This window comes from Parus major, chromosome 8, assembly GCF_001522545.3.
Source record: "Parus major isolate Abel chromosome 8, Parus_major1.1, whole genome shotgun sequence".
NCBI lineage: Eukaryota > Metazoa > Chordata > Aves > Passeriformes > Paridae > Parus > Parus major.
The window spans coordinates 11,583,726-11,606,004 of record NC_031777.1 but is presented as its reverse complement, the minus strand read 5'-3'; the positions used below and the strand labels follow the sequence as shown (position 1 = coordinate 11,606,004).

The following is a 22,279-nucleotide window of genomic DNA, read 5'->3' as shown; positions in this document are numbered from 1 at the left end:
AAGGATGCCAAGCAAAATGATTGTTTTAAAAATCAGCTGCAGTAATATAAACAAATAAATGGTAAAAGACATCAATCTTAGGGCAGAAGTTAAAAGATTTAAAGGATGGCCTCTTCTACCATATAGTCCTTTTATTGTTCATAAAAGTGATACAAGGAGATAAAAGGAGATAAGAACATTATCTTCAGTTTCCAAAAACATCCTATTTCAAAAGAAGAATAAGTCTCTTAAGGTTCTTTATTATGTTACTTCATTATATAAAATGTCTATATATCTATGCAAAGAAAAAGAGAGCTGGGAAGATCAGTACTTTCAATATCTAGTAAATTAGCTACTTGCAGATATTAAAGATAACAATAAACATAAAATTAAACATAAAAATAATATTTCTGCATTTTTCAGAAAACTAGTCTTTCTGATCAGTCAAACACCCAAAAGGACACTAAATTAACATGTTCTGAAAGGATGCTTGAAGCCTCCAAGTCAACATATTTGGGGGCCACTTGCACTTTTAATTTACCAAATTAATTTCATTAAAGGAAAACATTTCATGTCTCCAAATAATCCATTAGTTTGGGATAGATCCAAAATAAATGAAGCTGAGTTCCTTTAGGGAGCCATTTCTTCAGCAGAAGTCAGACTGTGTGATTCACTGGGTTACAGAATAATCCTCCAAGAGAAGATTTGAAAGCCTGATTGTTTGTTCCTTTGAAAACTAGACCTGATGATACTCCAGAAAATATACTGCCCAACATCAAGGATGATGAAGACTGGCTAGGTCTGTCACTACTCTAATCTCTGAGAGCTGGCCAAGCATATGTGATTGAACTGGAAAAGAATTTAATACATTTCTATTTATAGTAAAAAAGGGATTTGAAAACAAGACAAACACCAGAATGTTCACAAGGTATTTATAAGAAAAGCATAGGTGTGTATCTTTAAGAAAGGCAATGCTGATAGTTTTAAAAATTAATTTCAAACCCATATGGGATCCTTAAAACCAAGTCATACAGTCAATGTGATTGTATTGTTGACATATTAACAATGTTAAATGATTTAATTTAACATTGATTAAATGATCAAGATTCCTCAACTTCTAGGCAACACCTTTTTGTATAGTGCCAGCTGCTGAGGTCATAACTCTGACCTTCACCAGCTACAGAGATTCATACCTGGCTAGTCACAAGCAAGAGCAAGAAAGACCAATGCACACTTCAATTAAAACAGGTCTTGAAGATGGAAATAAGTTACAATAAATAACAGAGTAAAGTATGTGGATATTACTATTAATCTACTGCTTTCCTGTTTTCAGACTGAATGACACTTGGGTCTGATGAACAAATCCCAGTGGAATAGAAGTATTCTGTATAGGGAGGCTTCTGACATGCACCTATCCCATCAGCTGAGCCTGAACTGCTCACACAGAGCCCACAGCCCTGGCCAGCAGCCAAGTGCAACACATTCTGCAGAGCCTGAACACAAAAGGTAGTTAGTTAGAGGCTGCCCAGTTAAATAATTCTTATTTAGACATATAACACAGTCACTTGGGTCTAGAAAGGAACTGACTGAATTAAAATGGAAATATAAAGACCCAATCAGGTCCAAAGTTTATATCTTATATCAGATATTAATTATAATTTTCATTTTTAATTATGATCAGCTATTATTAAGCTTGTATCAGGTCACCCCTTATAGGAAGGGAGAAGCGAGGATGCAGGAGTTGACCTTGCTGAGAGAGAAGAATGGCATGGGGGATCAGGACAGCACAGCTGGGTAAGCCTGCAGACAAGGGTAGAATTTAAGATATGTCCTCCCTTTCTAGGCTGACTAGTTCTCTGTCTTTATTCACAGCTTGCTATTTTTGTGAATCCCACTGTGAGATACTTGATTCTTCCTGAATTGTGCTTTGGGTAAACTTGGAATTTGATTCAGTCGTGAAGAGATCCTGTAAGTAAAAAGTAGGCACTGAAATCCTCTCGGATCACCCTAATTGCAGTTTGAATGAGATGTAAAAGAAAAAGAAAATGCAACAAGAAAAGGGAAACCTCAATGCAGCACTTAAGGTATCATTAATAAAAACAATTTGATTACAAATCAGTGTCCAGTGAATTTACATATGGGAGTACAGTGAAGGCCTTAAGGCCTTGTGAAAAACACTTTAAAAAGCAAATATTTCATTTCTGATGTTGCAGTGATGTGACATGCACTCTGAGGCTCATTTAATGGAAACTTACCACAACATATTCCATAATTTTTCTGATTTTAGGGTTGGCAATTATTTTTAGTCTAGATGAAATCTTAGACCCTTCCCACAACAAACACATAGACAATTCCACCAGCTGAATTGGAAAGAGGGCATAGGGTGGAAATAAATTCAGAAAATGACTCATTTAAATCAACACTGCCTATTGAAAGAAATGCCCCCAAACCTAAAATTCTGGATATTTGATTATTTGCCTCTTTGGAGAAAGAAGCACTGCCTAGAGCAATAAGGATTACATTCAGCTAAACAAAGTACTTATGCCCTTAAACCAATATCTTTTTATCTAAATCCTTCTCTCTAGATGCCTCTTTAGTGGTCTAAAATTAATCCAGCTTTTCAGACTGAATGCCTTCCTAGGCTGTGAGCTTGCCAGAAGTCTACAAAAGTGTGCAATAATTCAAGAGAAATCCTATTCATCTTCTTAAATGCAACTTCACAAATATAATTTTCTATTTTACTGATGAAAAGTCAACCACTTCCTTTGGGTTTTGTAATCAGTGCTGGAAACACCCATTAATAGGCTCTGAAATCACATAATTTATCTTTAAACCAAGTATCAGTTTCTTATTCTGGACTGCAATAATTCAAAGGCTCAGAGATGTAAGGCCGAAAGGGACTATTAGACCACCTTGGCTAACTCTTGTGTACATGCAGACTTCAGAACTTCCTACAGTCACTCTGAGTCAGCTAAAGCATGAATAACATTTCCCCAAACTTTCAGAAAGGTATCTACCCTTGCCTTGAAGATATCTAGAGATTCACCATTTTCGTAATTTGTTCCTTCTTTCCTAAAATTTTTAGTAGATATTTTCCTAACTTAATTTATCTATCTTTCTTCTTGCCCCACCCCATTTGTCTGCACTCAGTATTTTGTTTTTGTTCTGGACCTTTGCATACAGTAAATGAGCCACATATGTGATGATGCAGTCCATGTTTCAAGTATCAGCATACAGAGGTAATATTGCATCTGTATTCTTACTTCTTTATTTACAAACCAAGACATGCACTGTATTATTTTGGGAAAAACTCTTTCCCTTCCTTAACAACCAGAATATTTTGAGGCTAATGCCCAACAAATATTTTCAGCTTCTGCTGGTTTGATCCAGACTCTGAAGACACAATCCTGCCTAGCCTTTTGCCCAGTTTTCTCTCTTCCCTCTTCCTACCACAAGAGTTAGTGTGAAAACATTGAAGATCAAACCATGAAACCAATCAAGCTGAACAATAATCTTTCCCTGTTGGCCTTCAGCATGATTAGTATCCCAGATGGGGACAATCTGCTGTAGATGAAAGGTTCTGTTACCAAATGCATACAGACTGTTATTGCAGTGTTCTTCTGAGTTCTTCATGTTTGCCCTGCAGTTATTTCTTTGGCTTGTATGTGTGTAACTTTGCCTAAAGTTGTGTTACCATCACTGTTTACTGCTCTGCAGTATTATGACTGACAAATTTTAATGCCATCCATTTTACACACATTATATTTCTAGCACAATTACTAAGAAACTCTGCTATAAATTTAATTCAGTGACAGCTCATTGTTACAGTAATTTCTGAAATAAGGCACCCAGATTCTGATCTATTAGTCAGGTACTTTGCCATACAATACCTTTTTTTTTAAGTTAAAATATCGTATGTTGACAAGTCAGAAGCTTTGCAAAGGTCTAAGTCTATAAATTCTATCAGATACCACTAATCAAAGTTGTAATCTCCTCAAAACATGTAATCAAGCATTTTAAAACAATCATTATCCTTATAGACTAGATGCAAATATATTTTTATCTTTTAACATCTTAGTTTTGCAACTGCAGTTTACAAAATCAGCACTGCTATCTTCTATGACTTCTTTCAGTACCTAAATAAAGCTTGTATCATTTATTTCTTTAAAATAAATTATCTGTGTGATTTGACAGGCTGCTTCTCAAAAGATAACAAAGTAGTCTGCCTCAACAAGCTGTATTTTTACTATTTAACAGACAATTCTGTAATTCTATAAATTCAGTCATTTATTCTATTGCATATTTATCACATTGGTAGCATTGCTGATGCAGTTTTTTTTAGATCACTATTACACATTGAAGACATCTATTGACTTCACTGGGAATATTTATGTAAAGTGATACATAAACTCATGAAGCTCAACAAGGAAATTGTGTCTTAGGTCAGAAAGCTAAACAAAATAATCTAATCACCACTCAGCAAAAAATGAAATAAATAGAAATAGCAGTTCTCCATTTGATTAATCATTACTTGCCTTTCCATTTGTTTTCAAATTCTTTTTAATATGTTACACTACAAATTAAGATCTTTGATTTTACTATTTTCTCAGTAGGTACTCCCACAAATTCTGAGTGCTACCATGAGGGAAGAATAGGCCTTTGAAAAGCACATTAAAATCCACGAAACCCAAGAGAACCAAAGAGCAGCAAAGCCCAAGAAAGTTCCTGAATTTTCTTTCAAACTTAATTATGAAAAAAAAAGAAATAGATCTTGCTATCTTTTTTTTTTGTCTTTGCATAAATTAACAGCAATATGCTTTCAATCTGTTCTGGTTTGGAATATGGAGATCCAGGTATGCAGTCACACAGACATCAGATCCTCTGGGATCCTCCTGAAAAGCCCAGACCCCACACACTGTAATGCAGTGTAAAGTCCTCTCCCTGTGTGTAGGTGACTTGACACATCTTGAACGACACCTCAGATGGAATTGATGTGGGAGGGAGTCCCTCTGAAGAAGTTCTGCACCCTATGGGCCTTTGTCTCCTGCTGACATACTTTCCAGTCAGAATAAATGGTAACAACAAATAAAATCACCATGTGTTTAGGAAAAGTTCAGTCCCAAAACAGACTCAGAGCAGACATCTATTCAGCAGCTTTTAATGCTGATCTCTAGAGCAAGCAGTAGCAATAACCAGTCAGATCACACATGGTGTGCACACTAGCTGTTCAGAGACAGGTTCAGTTATGACTTGGTACATTTTGGAAAAGCTTTTCCCTTTACACTGTTCAATGCAAGTATTTGGAATGTGTACAACAATACATAAAGTGCTCAGAGGTCTAATCTGAGGAACTAACTTGACCTGGGTGACTCAGTTTGTGACTGTGAGAACTGTCTACAGTGACTAATGGTTTCTCTAAATATATTTCATGTTTCTGGGAAAAAATTCTGTTCTGTTTTGTCCATGTCGGTTTACCTCCTGTGAGTGGAACTGGTTGAAATACTTCTGTGTGCACATGCACTTCTGCATGCAGCTCATTAAAACAAGGCACTTTCAACAGAAGTTTACAATTGTGGGATACTCAAAGCTCTCACGTCTTTTAAATGTGGTATTTGTTGATATCCAGCATTAGTAAAATTATAAACCTACACAGGAAGAATAAATATGCACAAGTAGACAAACTCATACTGCTATAACTTTTTAAAAGAATTACAGTTTAACTTCATTGAGAATGCTGCTTGTTCAAAAACCACCAGAGTGATAGGTTCTTTCAAATGCTTGACATAAATGAATGGGCAGCAAAACTGAATGCACTCCTGCAACCTGATTTCTTCACCTCTAGAACAATGCATGCCATTTAAGTGTTCCTTGGGTAACTTTTCTCCAGCACAACCACTAATGTGCAATAAATCCAGTAATACATGACTGATTACTCACCTCATCAACTCGAGGATCTTGAGCCTGAGCAGCATTGGGCACTGGGGAGTCACAGTCTGGGCTATAATGCTCACAATAGTCAAATGCAGCTCTGGGATCAGCTATAATCAACAGCTGCTGGATCTCACCCTGCAGAAAAGCACATGCAGATTAAATAATGAAACCAAAGGTAGTCTACAGTTCATCAGGAGTACAGAGTTCACATTCAGAAACAGAAACAGGCACATAATACTTATATATTTCCATCTGTGGTTATAAATAACATATCCCCTAATTTCTGCTGCTTTTATAGAAAACAACTATTGTTCACATGGCAAAACAATGCAAATTAATACCAAATGGACTAGGTGCAAAATTCTGGCTTAAAATCATGTCTGGTTTTGGAAGGAGAGAGTGGGAAGGTGTAAGTTCTGATCTGTGATTTTCATGCTGTTTGTTTACTTCTTCACTGGGAATCAGTCTAAATTCCTAAGATTTAATTCAGAGCACTTCCTATTACCAGCATGCAGCTCAGCATGCAAGTGATCAACAGTATAACTCTGAGTTTGCATCACATATGCATTCTCAAAGAAGACAATGAAATAAATTAAAGTAAAATAGTCTGTACCAGAGAGAGTTTATTTAAATAAAATGTAATTAAGTGAACACCTCGTAAATACATACTATAGAATGTGTTGAAGAAAATGTAACTGCTAAAAAATGCTGGTTTTACCTCAATTTCCATATATCATGCATAAAAACAAGATAACAGAAAGAGACCCACTATTCTGGATAATAAAAATGGCTCTGCTGAGATCCCCTACAGAGACCTTATATGTTTATCATTTTCCACAGAAAGCTGTCTGGTATGCAGTGTATTTCTTAACATAGTGGTACTATTTAAGCAGCATTAGGTTAATTCCTGCCAACATTTCCACTGTAAATTTTCTCATCCAGGAGCTTCTTATGCTCACATAATAATAAGTTTGTTGGAAATTGGCACACATTCTTGGTCAAAACCCATTAATTTCAATCTCTCACTCCTTCCCTACAAGGGGATGACTTTAAAGATTTATATACTTTCAAAATGGTTTTATTTTGGTTTTACCCAAAATAGGGGCAAATGAATACCTTTGTTAATATACCTGTGCCTGTCTTGTCTTTAAAGACAAGATATAACTGATGAAAATCTGCAGCTGGGAAAATTAACAATTCTCTCAGTAGTTCCAGAATCACTTTACATCTATCATAACAGTAACCTTTCACAAATTAACGTATTAACAAGAATATTTTAAAATAGTAAATAATAATTGCAACATTCCTTCCTTTCAAAATGAAAAAACAGAGACATAAGCAAAATTTCCTCAAAATGAAAGGAAAAGAAATCAAACAATAATCTGCAATTTTACTACTTCTATAACTCTTTCACTAATTTTTCAGTCATAAGGTAGGAAATAGTTTCATAGCACATAGTGGCTATATGTTACAAATCTGCTTTTTACAGTACTCATAGCCCACTTCACTTTTATAGACTCATGTGTGTCTCAGATTAATTTAGATTTAGAATAAATTTTTTTAAGCTTCCAGAAATACTACATATGCAGCAGTTTATTTCTCTGTCAGCAGTTCTGGACTGCCTCCTTTATTTTCCTTAATTCACTAATGATTCCTGATTTGGATGTTTTAAAAAACCTACTACACATACAGAAAAATTCTCCTTTTGATTCCATCCATGACTCCCTCCCTCAAGAGCTGGAGTGCTTGGAGCGGGAGACGTTTTGTACAGTCACTGTCAGCCTGGGCTACGCATCCCCCATCTCCTGCAAAATGTTTCCAACGTGCTCTGCCCTTTCTCTTTCACCAACCACATTAAAACCAAGTGAGGCAGAGGAAAAAATGAGAGGGAATAGGCAACTGTAAGACAAAAGAGGTAAGTGACCCTTTTGGGCTACCTAGAGGTGGATGTGTGGAGCCTCTGTCCTCATCCTGCTGAGTTCAAGTCATGGTCTTACTCTTTGGCCCTGAGCATTCCTGGCTGTCTGAGGTGGCTGGACAGATCTGTGTGTCCACAGAGTGCCAGCCAGCGGGAGCCGTGCCCAAGCGGCTCCTGAAACTACTGTTTAGTCGGAGAGCCTAAGAGAACACAGCTCCAGGAATACAGCCAGTACTCTGGAGCTTTCTGCTGGCCTTGAATGCCATGGAATTTTGGCACTGAGCTCTGTTGGACTGTGTGCTTGCAAGAAGCACTCGGTATGTTGTTACCACTTGGCTTAAATGTTCCTAAATTGTTTAAAGCTGTTCCTGATCCATTGACTGTATTTCTCAGCCCCGCCTGTCTGCCTGTCAAGGCTCCACAGATAGAGACCCTCAGAAATCCTGTGCAGACTACATAATTTTTTACAGAATACATAAATTGCTACTGGCTATTCATTTGAGAGGAGATTACTGAAGAACCGATTGATTTTACATTTGGAACCCCAAATATTAATTTCCCTCTTTTTCCTTCAAGACGTGCTATAAAAATATTTTCAGTAAATTATTCATCTTCCTTTCTGGTTTTGGTTTTAATTTTCTGTCTTTGCTAATTAAATTGTTTCCCTGAGTATTTTGTTCTGTGAAGTATTGGTTGTACTGTAAGAATAGTCCAAGAGCTGTCCTTTTAGATCAGGTCAATCATACCAGCTCATGAAGTTCCACACGCATTACTGCAGATTTCATTACTGTGTTAATGAATTTAGGTTACCATTCTAAGGTGTTTGTTGTTATATCTACACTTTCTCTTTGAAAATTTTTTACAGAACTGCCTCAGTCTTTACAAACACATTCTTTGATTTTAACTGCTTGACTTTATGAGACCAAAATAGAATTTTATAAAGTTCCTTGCAAATAAACTACAAATAATCTGGTCATATTTCATGACCTGGAGTCATAAATGAGGATCATAAAGATCTACCTGCACAAGTCCTGAGAACATTTAATTATAGGTTATTAAGAATTCTAATAGCTGACCTGTAAAAAAAATACTAAGGTATCTAAACATATATGCTTATGTCATATCATTTTTCTTACATGAAAATTTCAAGAAAAAAGGAACTCTCATGGTGGAGAGCAATGAAAGTAAGAGCAAAAATGGAAGAGGAGGATGAAAAATTGATTAAAATGTACAAAAACATTTGAGCATCCTTAAAGTACTCCAAAAAGTGCATAGGGGGAAAAAAGGAAGTGCAAAAGGCTACTGTGTCTATAGAGCAGCTCTTCCTTCTCTATGAAAATTTCACGACCATATTTGTTGGCAAAGACTGCTCAGGCAATTTTGAAGTTGGAAGATATCTATATGCTAGATATCTAACATGTTCTAGAAGTGAAGCCTTTCACGTCTCTGCTGAGCCAGTCTTCCACCTCGCTCTGGTGTCAGAGGCAAGTGGGATGACAGCAGAAGGCAGCCACAGAGAACACCTGCTGAGGTATCAGGTATACACTGCCACTCCTTCAAATCAACACTTGCAGCATGCTGCATGCTTAACTTGCCCCAAAAAGCTCTAAAAGCCTAGTTCACCTTTGAGAATCATAACCTACTGCCTTGTAACAATCTCTTTTTATCCTGGATAACACTTAAAACAATGTATTTTAAACAATGATTTGTCAGATACATAATGTAACTTGCTAATTAGGGATAAGAAAAAAAACTGAGCTACATCTCAGTTGCCTAGAGGTAATGGAGAACATCCAGCAAGGTATTCTATCTAACATTAACCATACAAGTATTTTGGAAGTAATGGGGACCAATTTTAAATCTTAATATTTAGTTTGGATCCTAAATTCTTTCTAGAAAAAGGCATTAAGTTGTTGTCAAAGCAACATATAACTCACAAAGACAATGCACAGTTCAATAATTCATTGCAATATGGAATAAAAATAGTTAAAGTCTAATGAACATTTTCATTCCTCTCTATTTCAGGGATATGTTCATAATTAAAATCAGATACTTTTGAATCAGCCTCATGGTTATATGATAAAAGCTGCCTGAGAATCATAAAATAACTTGTTCACCAATCATGCCTAGTGTGAAAATATGTTACAGAAAGATTCATTCTAAGAGGTACTCCACCAAATAAGTTATTCTTTGCAGAATCCTCCAAGAGTACTAACAGGAGCAGTTTTGATTGAGGAACTATTCTTTGTTGCATGCCAGAGCAAATGTGGAGAACCAGGCTAGAGAGCTCGAAGGAGAAAATTCTCAAATCAGTAGAATTCCTGCCTGCTGGAAGAATTGCACACACATCCACTCACATTGACTGTTCTACTACAAGGAACAGCCCAGCTAAGCATAAGTGTGTGCTGAATTAACTCATTGGAAATTCTTCTGTGAATCTCACAGACATTCCACAGTGACATCCTGGAATAAGAAAGTTTATGTGTATGTACACTTCCAGGACTTACTGAAAAACTCAGAGCAGTCATGCACAAGGTGGGGGTATCTGCACTGGAAAAATAGCTTTGATATGCAAACAGTGCAACACTAGAGAAGTGCAGTGTTGAACAACAATAAAAGGAAATGGAGACCAAATTTGTAGGAAAGCAGTAAACTAACAAGTTCTCTTTCCAATTCTGGCTAATTCTTCATGTAATTATTGCTTTGGTTTCCATCATGGCAATAATAGTTACATCTGATTCCAAATTTTGGGAGTCTTCCTTAGATTCCACAGCAGAAATAGGAACAAAGAAAATTTCCAGTTAGATATAGTGCCAGATTTTCTCAATGGTGTAAATCATCAATGACTAGTAAGGAACTAATTATTTTATTGTTATATTAATAGATGCTAATGGCTGCTTATTACCTTAATTGGCTTCATAAAAAGTTTTATATATTATCTGTCTTCTTGAAACATTCTCTTCTCATTCTATATAGGTAATCTTACTAATGCTTTCTAAAAATGGTGCATTAGAGAATTACAACCATAAAGTAGTCCATTTGTACTCTACTTATTACCTAAAAGTTCCCATCACTGAAAAAAAGACACCTCTACTATCAACTGCCACATTGTTAAAAAGGCAAAAGTATGAATTCATAGAAGGCTGTAAGGGCACTGTATGAAGAAATCAGTGCAAAAACTAATGTTTTCTTACAGTCTGTAAAATTTTAATGGTCTAGTTGTTCTCTAGTTCTACAAGAAACTCAAACAGTTCAGAGGCAGATTTTGGGATATCTCTTTCACAAGAATCTTAATAAAAAAATAACCCTATCAGGTGAAAGTTATTTTGTCCAGGGAACAGCAGGTAAGCATTACTTCAGAAGCTCTGCCAGGAAAAAAACCCCAGCAATCACTTAAATGACTAATTTATACATTAAAGGTTCAAAAATACTTTCTACAAGAAGGTGTGACAGTTAGAATTAGAAAAATACATCTTCCTGATTCACACTGGATAAAATTAGTACCTCTTATGTGCTCATAAGGAGAATTAGATTTTAAATATATTTACATAAATGGTGATGCAAACAAAACAAAATCAGCGTTAGGCACTAAATCGACTCAGAAGAACAAAATCAAAATCTTTCATTTTAATATTATGGTTAAAGCCTAAAAATTGCAAAGTTAATTTTTCAGTAGATCAGCAGAAAAGAGCACAAATATCCTAACTTGAGTACTTGTGCTGACTTCCTCTAATTAGTTATGTGACAGTACAGCTATAGACTCCAAAGAACAAAAGTCTAGACAGCATGGATATTATTACTATAGAATTTAGAAAAACCTGCTGCAGAATTCATTTAATCTTCCTGCAAAGATTTGAGGGATTGAGGAATTCCTGGAGCTTTTAATATAATATTCCATAACCCAGCCCCATTGTATAATATAGCTGGAGAAAGATATCTAGAGCCTGCCAGACTGATGCACTGTAAAAGTAATATATTGTGGAAGCAGAATACTGTACAGGTCAAAGTTTCCACAGAAATCAATGTCTTTGTGATTCTTTGAACACTATGCTTATAGAAGAATAAATTCAGCTTGATTAAGAAATAGGTTTGAAATGCCAATTATAATTTTTGACCTTCAAAACATAGTTGTTCACAAAGTCAACTGCAATTCTTGGCTGAGAGATTAGATTTTACTACAATGCATTTGCAAGAGCAAGTGTACATAGACACAGGCACGCACATGTGCCCAAGGACATCCTATTTTCTAATAAAACACCTACAAATCTCTTACTTTTTCATGTGTCTTTGCAATCTTATTTACATCTCTTTAAAACTGAAATGCATTAGACACAATAATAAATGAGGTGATAATAAATCCTATCTGTTAAATCTTTTGAAGCTGATGCAGCTTGTAGCATTCTTCGATCCCGGGTTGTTAATTTTAAATGTAATTACAGACAGTTTAGTCAAATGACCATTACTTTGTTTCCTGGGAACATTCCTTGAAAATTAACTTGAATTCCAATGAACTACCAGAACTTTGCCTTCTTTTCTCTCCCTCCTGCTTCCAAGAATAAGAAAGGGAAACTGGATTTACCTTTGTTCATTGAACATAAGTTTGGAAATACTATAAAAAATTAAAAAACACCAGATCACCATTCTTGGAGATAAAAAAGAATAAGTAAAACAAAACAAGCCAAATAGAAAGATTTTGTAAGAAATCCTGTTTTTTTTTAATTGGATGTCTCTGAAATGAAAAAATTGTCTGCTTTGCTTTACCTTTATTTTGGTGTTGGTTTTCTTTTTACTTCTCATTGCTCAAATTGGCCACTTACTCTGGTTGAGTAAGTGTTGATACTTAAAAGGCTGATTCTAAGTATTTATGATTTAAGTATTTTTGCCTGGAACATTAGACATTTCTTTTCAGTCTGACAGACAGTCAGTGGGTCAGCAGCAATTACTACATTACTACAGTGGGAATAGTTTTGGCAGTGTCTCCACGAGCTGCCAGGGCACCCAGTCTATCTCCAGCTGCTCACTCAGCTATTCCTATTCCTTTAAATAGCAATCCCATGCTGTACACAGGTATTTTATTGCTTTTTTTCATGAGAACAGATTAATGCCCAGTATCAAAAATCTAAACCCTTTATTAACAAGTATTACTGCAAGGATTTAATCCATAAACTCTGTGCTGTTAAAGCTTTCATTGGCTTTAAGTGAGAGTCTTATATATCAGATTTTGTCTTGTTATATTCATTTACAGCACAGTGCCTAAAAAATTATAGTATTGTTCTGGAGTTTTGAAGGAAAAATGGTGTCTATAAGGAAATATCTGCAGAAGGACTCTGTTAGTTATTAAGTTATTATAAAATACTTATAAAAAACTTGTATTGTTCACACCAACAGTACTAAATGAGGAGTGACAAATCCTTAAAGCTGGCAAAGAATAAAAAGATCTCTATTATTTATAAAACATTTAAGCTACAAACATATTTCAATGAATACAATTCAAAATTATTTTACTAGGTGCCATGTACCAGCATCTCACTAACTTTTTCTTCTTTTTTTTTTTTCCTTTTTTTGGTTTGCTTTTTGGGAATTCTTTTCTTTGCAGCAAGCACTTACAAACCAGCTGTTCTTGCAATATGTATTTAAAAACACAGAAGACATTAATTTCAAAAGACACATATAGAGGTTTGGGGAATGTTGTGACTGCCTTTCAAAAACAAGCATTTACAAATTAGTCCCACTGATATCAAAAGATTCACTTCAGTGAGCAAGGGCTTAGCAGTGTAAATGAAGGTCTCATAATTTGGCAGTTAATAATAATACAGTTTCTAGACAGCATAATTTTATTATTTCAAGATGCACTCATGGTTTATAATTTGCCTCTCATCATTTGTATGCACCTGATGTTTAGTGCTTGCTGAATTCAGGAGCTGTTTTTTAACATCCTATTGATTTCCATATTAACAAAGCACAATGTCATAAAATCTCAGATTAGCACTTATATTCAGGAATGAGCAACAGGCAACTCCAAACTGGAATTTTCTCACATAAAACACACAACTGCCCACTAGATTTAGAAAACACTTTGGATAATTTTTTCTCGCTTTTACGGCTAAACCAGAATCTTTCTGACAGCACCACTATAAAAACACCTCTTAGCTTTAGCACCAGTAGGTAAACTTACCAAGGAATATTTTGTGTTTTGGATATACAAAACCAGCAAATTTGGCAGTGAGTTATCATGTTCTCAGGACACTAATCTGCCCTCTCCCTCTTTCAGTGATCTACCTGATCTCTGGACACCCAGTATGCTTACTTACTCAGAAATTATTGATGATTATAGGAAAGTTATGTCACGAGGTCATGTCACACTTATTAAAATGTATGGACTTAAAATTTGCCAGTGTGCTATAACATATTCTTGTGTTAGTAACAGTCAGACTGCTGGAAGCAGAATAAAGATAGGACAACTGCCTGGAAAACAGAGGCTAATATTAAGAACAAAAATAAAAGTAAAGGAAATAGTCGAGAATTTAATTTACTTAAATCTTGTATTACAAACTTAAAATAACACAATTTAAAAAAAAATAATATCTGAGCCACTGGGATGTAACATTGTTTTAAAGTAAATGTGAAATGTTCCTCACAGGAACAGTATTTATTCTAAAGCTTCTAAGTGAACAATCCATGCAAATATGTTAAAGCAATACGACTGAAAGAGTAATTCTTTTTTCAAAAGATACAATCAAATTGTGAGGGGGTCAGAATAATGTAATGTAATAATACCTGTTTTGGACTCATTTGTGTACACCTGCTCTCAATGGGAGTGAGTTACCTTAGAGATGCAATAGGGTTTGGTGCAGCTGTGCTCTGCTGCAAGCATTGATTCAAGACCAAAAAGGAACAGTATCATCTTCAATCAGTAGGTCACTGTGGTCTAAGAGTACATTATATGTATCTACAGGTTATTATTTCCACATTTTAAATTTCTATTCAGTTTGAGGAGACTTAAGAGTGCTCCACTGCTCCTAAGACCAAATAATTGGTTTATTTTGAGTAAAAATATCATTATTACCCAAGATTAGATGACTTCTGTGATGCATGGATACAATATTAATCCTTCTGACACTGAGCAAAGGGGAATTGTTTTTAGGGACTTCCTACATTTAAGCTAATAAAGTCTCTAAGTGTCATGAAAAGTCTGTAGAAAATAGTTTTAAGTCTTAAACAGTTAAATCTAATGTCATGACTAGATAACTTCTGGAATTTCCTGCACAAAGAATTAGACACATTGTGTTATGTGTATCCTCAGTGACTCTTGGGGTCTCAAGATACAGCAGGGTTCATAACACAGAAATACTAACAAGGAGACCTGTGAAATCACCAAGTGTCACTCCAAGCTGCCATGAATGAGAAAAACAGAACATTTAACACACAATCACAACACCTCCAACACAGGGATAGATTTCAGGAAATGGCACTAAGCTTTAGAAATTGTAGCAGCAGTAACTAAGGGATGGATAAATTCTTGTTAATAAAACAAAAATAATGCTGGTTAGAGAGTAGAAAAGCAGTAGACAAAAGGAACTAGATTATGTTTTGTTTGGCCAGACGTAGGACAGAGGTCACTTGGCTTGCTCACCCTAGAGAAGAGGAGACAGAGGTGAGAGAGAACTCATTGCAATCTGCAACTTCCTCGAGAGGGGAAGAGGAGGGGCAGGCACTGATCTCTGCTCTGGGGTGACAGTGACAGGACCCAGAGAATGACCTGAAGCTGTGTCAGAGGAGGTTTAGGTTGGATATCAGGAAAAGGTTCCTCACCCAGAGGGTGTTTGGGCACTGGGACAGGCTCCCCAGGGCTGTGGTCACTTCACCAGCCTGGCAGAGCTCAGGAAGCATTTGGACAATGCTCTCAGGCACAGGCTGTGACTCTGGGGATGGCCTGTCCACGGCCAGGACTTGGACTGGAGGATCCTTGTGAGTCCCTTCCAACTCAGGACATTCCGATTCTACAATCCATTAAAAACGTGTATGGCCCAGTATTTTGTTTAATCTTTTAGGTACATTCTAATTTCAACATGCACATTTTTACCTACAGATTCAGATAATTGAACATAGATATAAATTATTCCATGGTGGCTGTACAGTAACAAAGAAAGCAGAAACCTATCCCAAAAGCAAGGATTGCAAGCCTCTAATTTAAGTGAGACTTGAGACTAAATCTAAACCATCAACTTCAAGAACAGCCTTACAAGACAGTAGCTGATTTCTCTGAATAAAGAATGAGAAGAGAGGTGCACTCAGTTGAGTAAGAAAACCTAATCACTGAAGAAATTCAGAAATGTACAGTGAGGTAGAAATGTTGCTGTTCTCTGTACTGAATCTCAAGATTCAGCCTCTTACAGACAGCTGCCCAATTTCTTTTGTGAGTCCAAAGCCTCCTTCTCAGTGGGTCTCAGCTGGAATTGAAGCACTGACTTGCCATGTCAGTGTACCAGATTTCAGGAAAAAAACTCGTGCAGGAAACCAGCTACCGCTACTTTCCTTTTCCCTCCTTCCACAAGTGACAACACCCTCAGAGAAAAGTAATTTTAACTCATTCTAACAAATTCTGTGAAGTTATATCCCCATTTCCATTTTGACTTTACACAAGCTTGACTTCAAGAAAAATGCAAGGTTATTTCTGAGTTTCTTCAATTAATGTGGTAATTGTGATTTAAGAGCTAATTTCAATTTGCTAAATTATGTCTTCATCCAACTTTACTGATTATTTCAACATTTGTTCACCAAAAAATAATTGCATTCTACCACATTCCTTCTAATCTTTTAAGGTAAATGAAAAAAAACCAAAAAACAACTCCCTTTATGCACATATTATAAAAAAATATTTCCAAACAGGTATGTATGGTCACTTCAGCACCTCTGAAACTTCAGACAGATTTTTTTTTTAGCTATTTCATTGAATTAAACAAACCAAACATTAATGTTTAGCTATTGTGCATTTCCCTGCTTGACAACTTCTGAAATGGTTAGAAACTTTGCAAGAACAAGCCAGACCCTGCTGCTTTAGCTTCTGTTATAATCTAAAATCACATGGAAAACACTAAAAAAAAAAATTGTTTATCTAATTTTATTTTTCTCTGAAATCTTTTTTGCTTATGCATATTCACATTGCACACATTTTTGACAGTTTATTGTCAAACACAAATATTGGGGAAGCTGGTTTCTCACCTAAGAAAGGAATACTAATGAAAACTTAAAGTAATTATCCCATGAGGAGACCAAAAAATCCTTGTCACATCTCAGATGGAGGCAACTGTGGAATTCATCTTCAAACAGAAAATAATGTTCCTCAGATGTACAAACTGTATTGGGGACTACAGGTGAATTAAGCTGCAAATACCAAACATATCATATTGGTTGATCCACTAAATTACCCCAGAAATTTCCATATTCAAAAGGCCCACAATTCATCATGTCCATGGAAAACAAGGATAACAATGCCACAATGATACACCCAAAATTCCTATTTTTTCCCCTCTTGATACCTATGCAGCTTCTCAAGTGGATGTTCCACTTAAAGCTAGGATTAAAACTGTGGACATTTATAGAGCACAGATGTTCTGTAGATGGAATAACAATCTGTAATTTCTTATTTTTCATTTTTAATTTAAATTTAACCATTGCATAACAGCGTTAGAAAAGAAACTCAATAGTGTAGGTCTAAGAAGCTTCATAATTAGTCTGTAAAAATAATTATTGACATAAGGATTCTACCCAGAAAGGCCTCATGATTGGCATTTACTTACTTCCTTAAAGGCATTTTACCCTTCCTATATGTACTTCTTGGCCAGTAAATGATGGAAACATATATGTCCTTATTGCCAAAGTATGTTCCATTTACTGGAAAGAGTAATAAGTGGGATAAACACTATAACAGATTCATATTACACAGAAAACTTTCCAGGTCCTTCTCCCCTGCTCTCAAATACTGTTAGCACACACATAGATCTGCAAATGTTTAAGAAAGACAGAAAGACAGTGATTCGGTGTCGTACTACACAACTTTCCATGATTAATTCTCCCAAATATCTCAGGTATCTCAGTATTAGGCAGAAAGACAAAAAAAGCAAGTTTCTTCCAGATACAACAAAAAAGGCAGAAAAATGCACCCAATCTTCCAACAATACTCTTCCCTGTTTTACTTCTCTTTTATTTCAGCCTATCCTGACAGGTTCTATAAATCAGAGTTTCTACATTATACCAGCATTTGACCTAAAAGATTTTTCTGGTTTGCATTAAGCACCTCACTCAATACAAAATAACTCAATTTTATTTGTTCATTATTGATTTGTACCTCAAAAACTTCTTCATCCAGAATCCTGGTTCCAAAGACAGTGATGCCATTGGTGTCCACAACTGTTTTGTCACTTCTGTCAAGTGGTTTTGTAGTTTTTTTGTTACAGTCAACAATCATTGTAACACTCTTTTTCTCCACACTGATAGCTACTCGATGCCACCTATTAAAAAAAAAAAAACAACAATATAATTTGTCTGTAATTTATGTTTTTAAAACTAGGTCATTGTGTTCTAATCAAATCAGTTTATAGGAGATGTGCACCAATTTATTCACTGATAAAATTCAAAATGTCTCCTTTTATTCCTCTTTCATGCACACACAAGTGTACAAAGTGTTTTGACTATTTGCTGTATATATTCTGTCCCTCAGCACAAAGGAGTCTGATCCATAACTCACTGTGAACCCTCTGTAATGAGAAGCTCAAGCTGACCTTCTCTGCAGCTTTAACCAGAGAACATTATCAAAATCAAATGAGAAGCCAGTGCACAGTATACATTTTAATAGACTGAATGATCTGACATGAGTTTGATTTTCCAAATTATATGTGTAAATATAATTAACCCAGCAGGCTATTTTTTATAATTTAAAATTTACTATTTTTCCTGTGTGATCAACAACCAAAATTTTACCATGTTCTTTTGCATATTTGAAGGTAACCCATAGCTATAGAGGTTTTTCAAATGCATACAACAGTTCCAACACAGATACTTTTCCAGATAAATATATATTCACAAATACTTGGCATATTCCTGCAACAATAGCCTTGTCTATGTAATACTCAGCAAAAAGTGAATGAAGTTACTCAGACTACTGACAAGTGACTTTATTTTTAGACACATTTTAGAATAAAGTTTTTTTTTTCTTAACTCTTCTATGTTCTTTGTGAGACTTTATGAACAATCTTGACAGACTACATTAATTTTGTGAGCCACTCTGCTCTGACAAATGTTTAACAACAAAAGCAGACCACTCTGTAATCCAGCATGGAGCAAAAAGTTGAAGTATCTTAGATAGAACCGGGTAAAAAATGTAAAATATGTCATACTAGTGGCTGGTAAGAGGAAGGCAGGAATCAAATTATTTTAGTTGGCATTTGGGGCATTAGAGTTGCCTGAATCACAGAGAAAGCTTAGATCATTGTTACAAAGAGTGTCTGTGTACCAAAAGGAACACCTTGAAGCTAATGGAATCTGACTGCTAAACAGTATCACTGAGCCAGAACTATAATTCCATGTTTTCTCTGGAATGGTGTTAAACACTATCATTATAAAAGCAAACTGGCCATGCATCCTCAGGCACATTACACTGTTCACACTTCTAAAATATATCTCAGTTTGAGATGAAGATTGTTGTTCTAGATCCTTCATAAAATAGCCGAGTCAGAAGAAAATTGTTGGCTTATCTTTTGAAAGTGTGTAGAAGCTGAAAGCATGAAATCATAGCTCACTGTGTCTAGGATTGACTCCAGTTGATTTAGAAGTTCTATAGTCTCATATATAGTCTCATATAGTACCAAACCAAGTTCATTTTTATTTCTTCATTTTTCCCAGTTTATCAACATTTTGGGTGAAATTCTATGTAAAAGCTTTGCTATTTAGCAAAAGTCTATTTAAAAAAAATGCTGTTTTCTTTTTTATCACTCCTTCTTCTAGGGAAATTAATCAAATCTAGGTTTCATTATACAATTTCATTGTCTGGTAATACTAGGCCAAGTAGAGAATTTCTCTTTTTCTTTTTTTTTTTTCTTCTTAATTGCTTTATAAACATATTTCATTATGGTTCAATTTTTGCCCTTCCTCACTGAGTTGTTTTCTTTTGCTTTAGTAAAATTTATTTCTGTGTGTCTCTGAAGGCTGTGGCTGCTCCTCTTGGACTGCAGCACAGCAAATAAAAAGCCTTTGAAAGAATGGATGTCCTTTTACAAGCACCAGAATAACATTCCCAGAGAATGATTGCTTATCTACAAAGCTACAAAAAACTAACTGCATTACTAAAGTAATGGGTGTTTGAGATTAATTCCTTTACTGGGGGTGCAGTATAAATCATTGCAGCACTTGCGATTAAATGTTTATTATCAGATTAATTAATTAATTGTTTATTATAAGATTAATAAAAGCTTATTCTTTCCTGATGTCCTTATACATAGGATTTCCTTATACACAGATATCTCACACTATTTTAATTATCTGCTGGTTTGGCTCAGGGTAGAAGAAATCCTATGCTGTCTTGTCAACTTGTCTTCATGCTGCCCACCACTTTCAAGCGGACCAGACATTTCTTTTATTGAGACTATTCCTTTAGACGTTTTGAAAACAACTGCTTTGTACATTGCACAGGAAGAAGCTTCATAGGTTTAGTTTGGGTCAGATTAACTTCTATGACTATTTCCTCACCCTCAATTTATAAAAATGGCAGGTAAGAAAGGTGGTTTGGTTCATTTATAGCTGTATGCACCATTTGGAGCTGAAACTGTATCGTGCTGCAAAGCTTCTCTAAGTTTGTACTACACCAGTCCAACTAACTAGAAACTATTTTACTGACTTATTTAAATATTTGAGGAAACTGTTTGTAAATAGATAATCACATATACAGTGGTCTGCAATACGTTTTCCATTTAAAAATTTTACACTTACTTGCCATCAGCGATGTTGACTGTTCTGAAAAGAGGATAGTCTTCTGGGGCAGGTTTTCCATTTTGGTCTTCAAACAGGAAGACAGGGGATCTACCAACTTCAACACCTACTTGCTGAATTCCTTGTTCATTGTAGATAGACAAAAGGAAGGACTGAATACCCTTTTTAGGTTTTACTGTCATTAATATTGAAAAATCTTCTGGAAAACCTCCAACTGTAAACAAAGTGATATATATAGCTATAAATTCAGAAAAGATGAAAGCATTTTTACATTTTTTCTATAAACACATAGGATCCAGCATAAAAACTGCAGGGTTTTCTGATTCTCGAAAATGAGTGCAGAAAAAATTATATTAGTAATATTTTCTGTCTTTTTTTCCTTTCTGGTCTCACTTTAGTTCCTGAAAGGTATACCTTAATGGTTCTTGAAAAATAACTTTAAAATCATGCAATGATAAAATGGTTTGGGTTGAAACGGATCTTAAAACTCATCTTGTGCCACCTCCTGCCATGGGAGGGATGCCACACACTAGACCAGGTTGTTCAGGGCCCCATCCAAGCTGGCCTTAAACACTTTCAGGGTTGGAGCATCCACAGCTTCTGTGGGCAACCTGTTCCACTGCCTGGCCACTCTCCGAGGAAAGAAATTCTCGGAACATCCAGTACTACTCTCTCCTCTTATGCTTTAAAGCCATTCCCCTTGTCCTATCACTACCTGCCCATGTAAATAGTCCACACCCCTGTTTTATTATAAGCCTTTTTAAGTACTGAAAGGATTACGAGAACTTAAAGGTTACTGAAGGACCCAACCCCATAGTGGGGTATACTCAGAGCCTTCTCTCCTCCAGGCTGAACAAGCCCAGCTCTCTCAGCCTGTGTTTGTAGGAGAGGTGCTCTAAATCTATTGTGAATTCATGTAATAATACAAAGTATAAAGGAACCACAGTAGTTTCACATTCACTGCTTTTTAAATTCATCTTCTGTTCAGCAAGCCTCTGATTTAAAAGTGTGCACTACAATTTCACTCAACATAACGAGCATCAGTACTATAGCAAAGAAGGCTCCCAGGTAGTCCTTGATAACAATTTATTTTAGTTTCTCTGTAGCAATATATCTTTGAGTCTTTCTGGAATTATATCCTGTATAACATTAAAAAAAAATGTAACTAGTTTTCTTTAATGGGAAATCTATGCAAAATCAAAGAATATTACTTTTCACTTATTTCCCGAGGCTTTCTTTTTGAAGAAGAGATTATATATCAAATATTGTTTTCACCTTTACCACTAGAAATAAACAAATTAAAAGTAGATATAGTTTATAAAGGAAGTACTGAAGTACTGCTCCTGTTGAATCTTGTGGTAAATCTGCATTTCACTTGATGCAAAACTCTATTAGCCTTAATAAGTAAGACTGAGATTCTGAAATTCAGAATATGCTCTGGATCCATGTGGCTTCAGCTGTAACTTG

General features: G+C 35.5%; 1 protein-coding gene across 4 annotated transcripts in view; it reads right to left on the bottom strand.

Annotated features, from left to right (window-relative positions):
• COL11A1 (collagen type XI alpha 1 chain) overlaps window positions 1-22,279 on the bottom strand; it is a 132,656-nt gene that overhangs the window by 91,679 nt on the left and 18,698 nt on the right. For all 4 annotated transcript variants that reach the window (XM_015636767.3, XM_033516416.1, XM_015636768.3 and 1 more), the window contains exons 3-5: window positions 20,813-21,026; window positions 18,177-18,339; window positions 5,917-6,045 (exon numbers count right to left, since the gene is read on the bottom strand). In XM_015636767.3, the coding sequence (XP_015492253.1) occupies window positions 5,917-6,045; window positions 18,177-18,339; window positions 20,813-21,026 (506 nt within the window). The remainder of the gene's footprint in view (window positions 1-5,916; window positions 6,046-18,176; window positions 18,340-20,812; window positions 21,027-22,279) is intronic.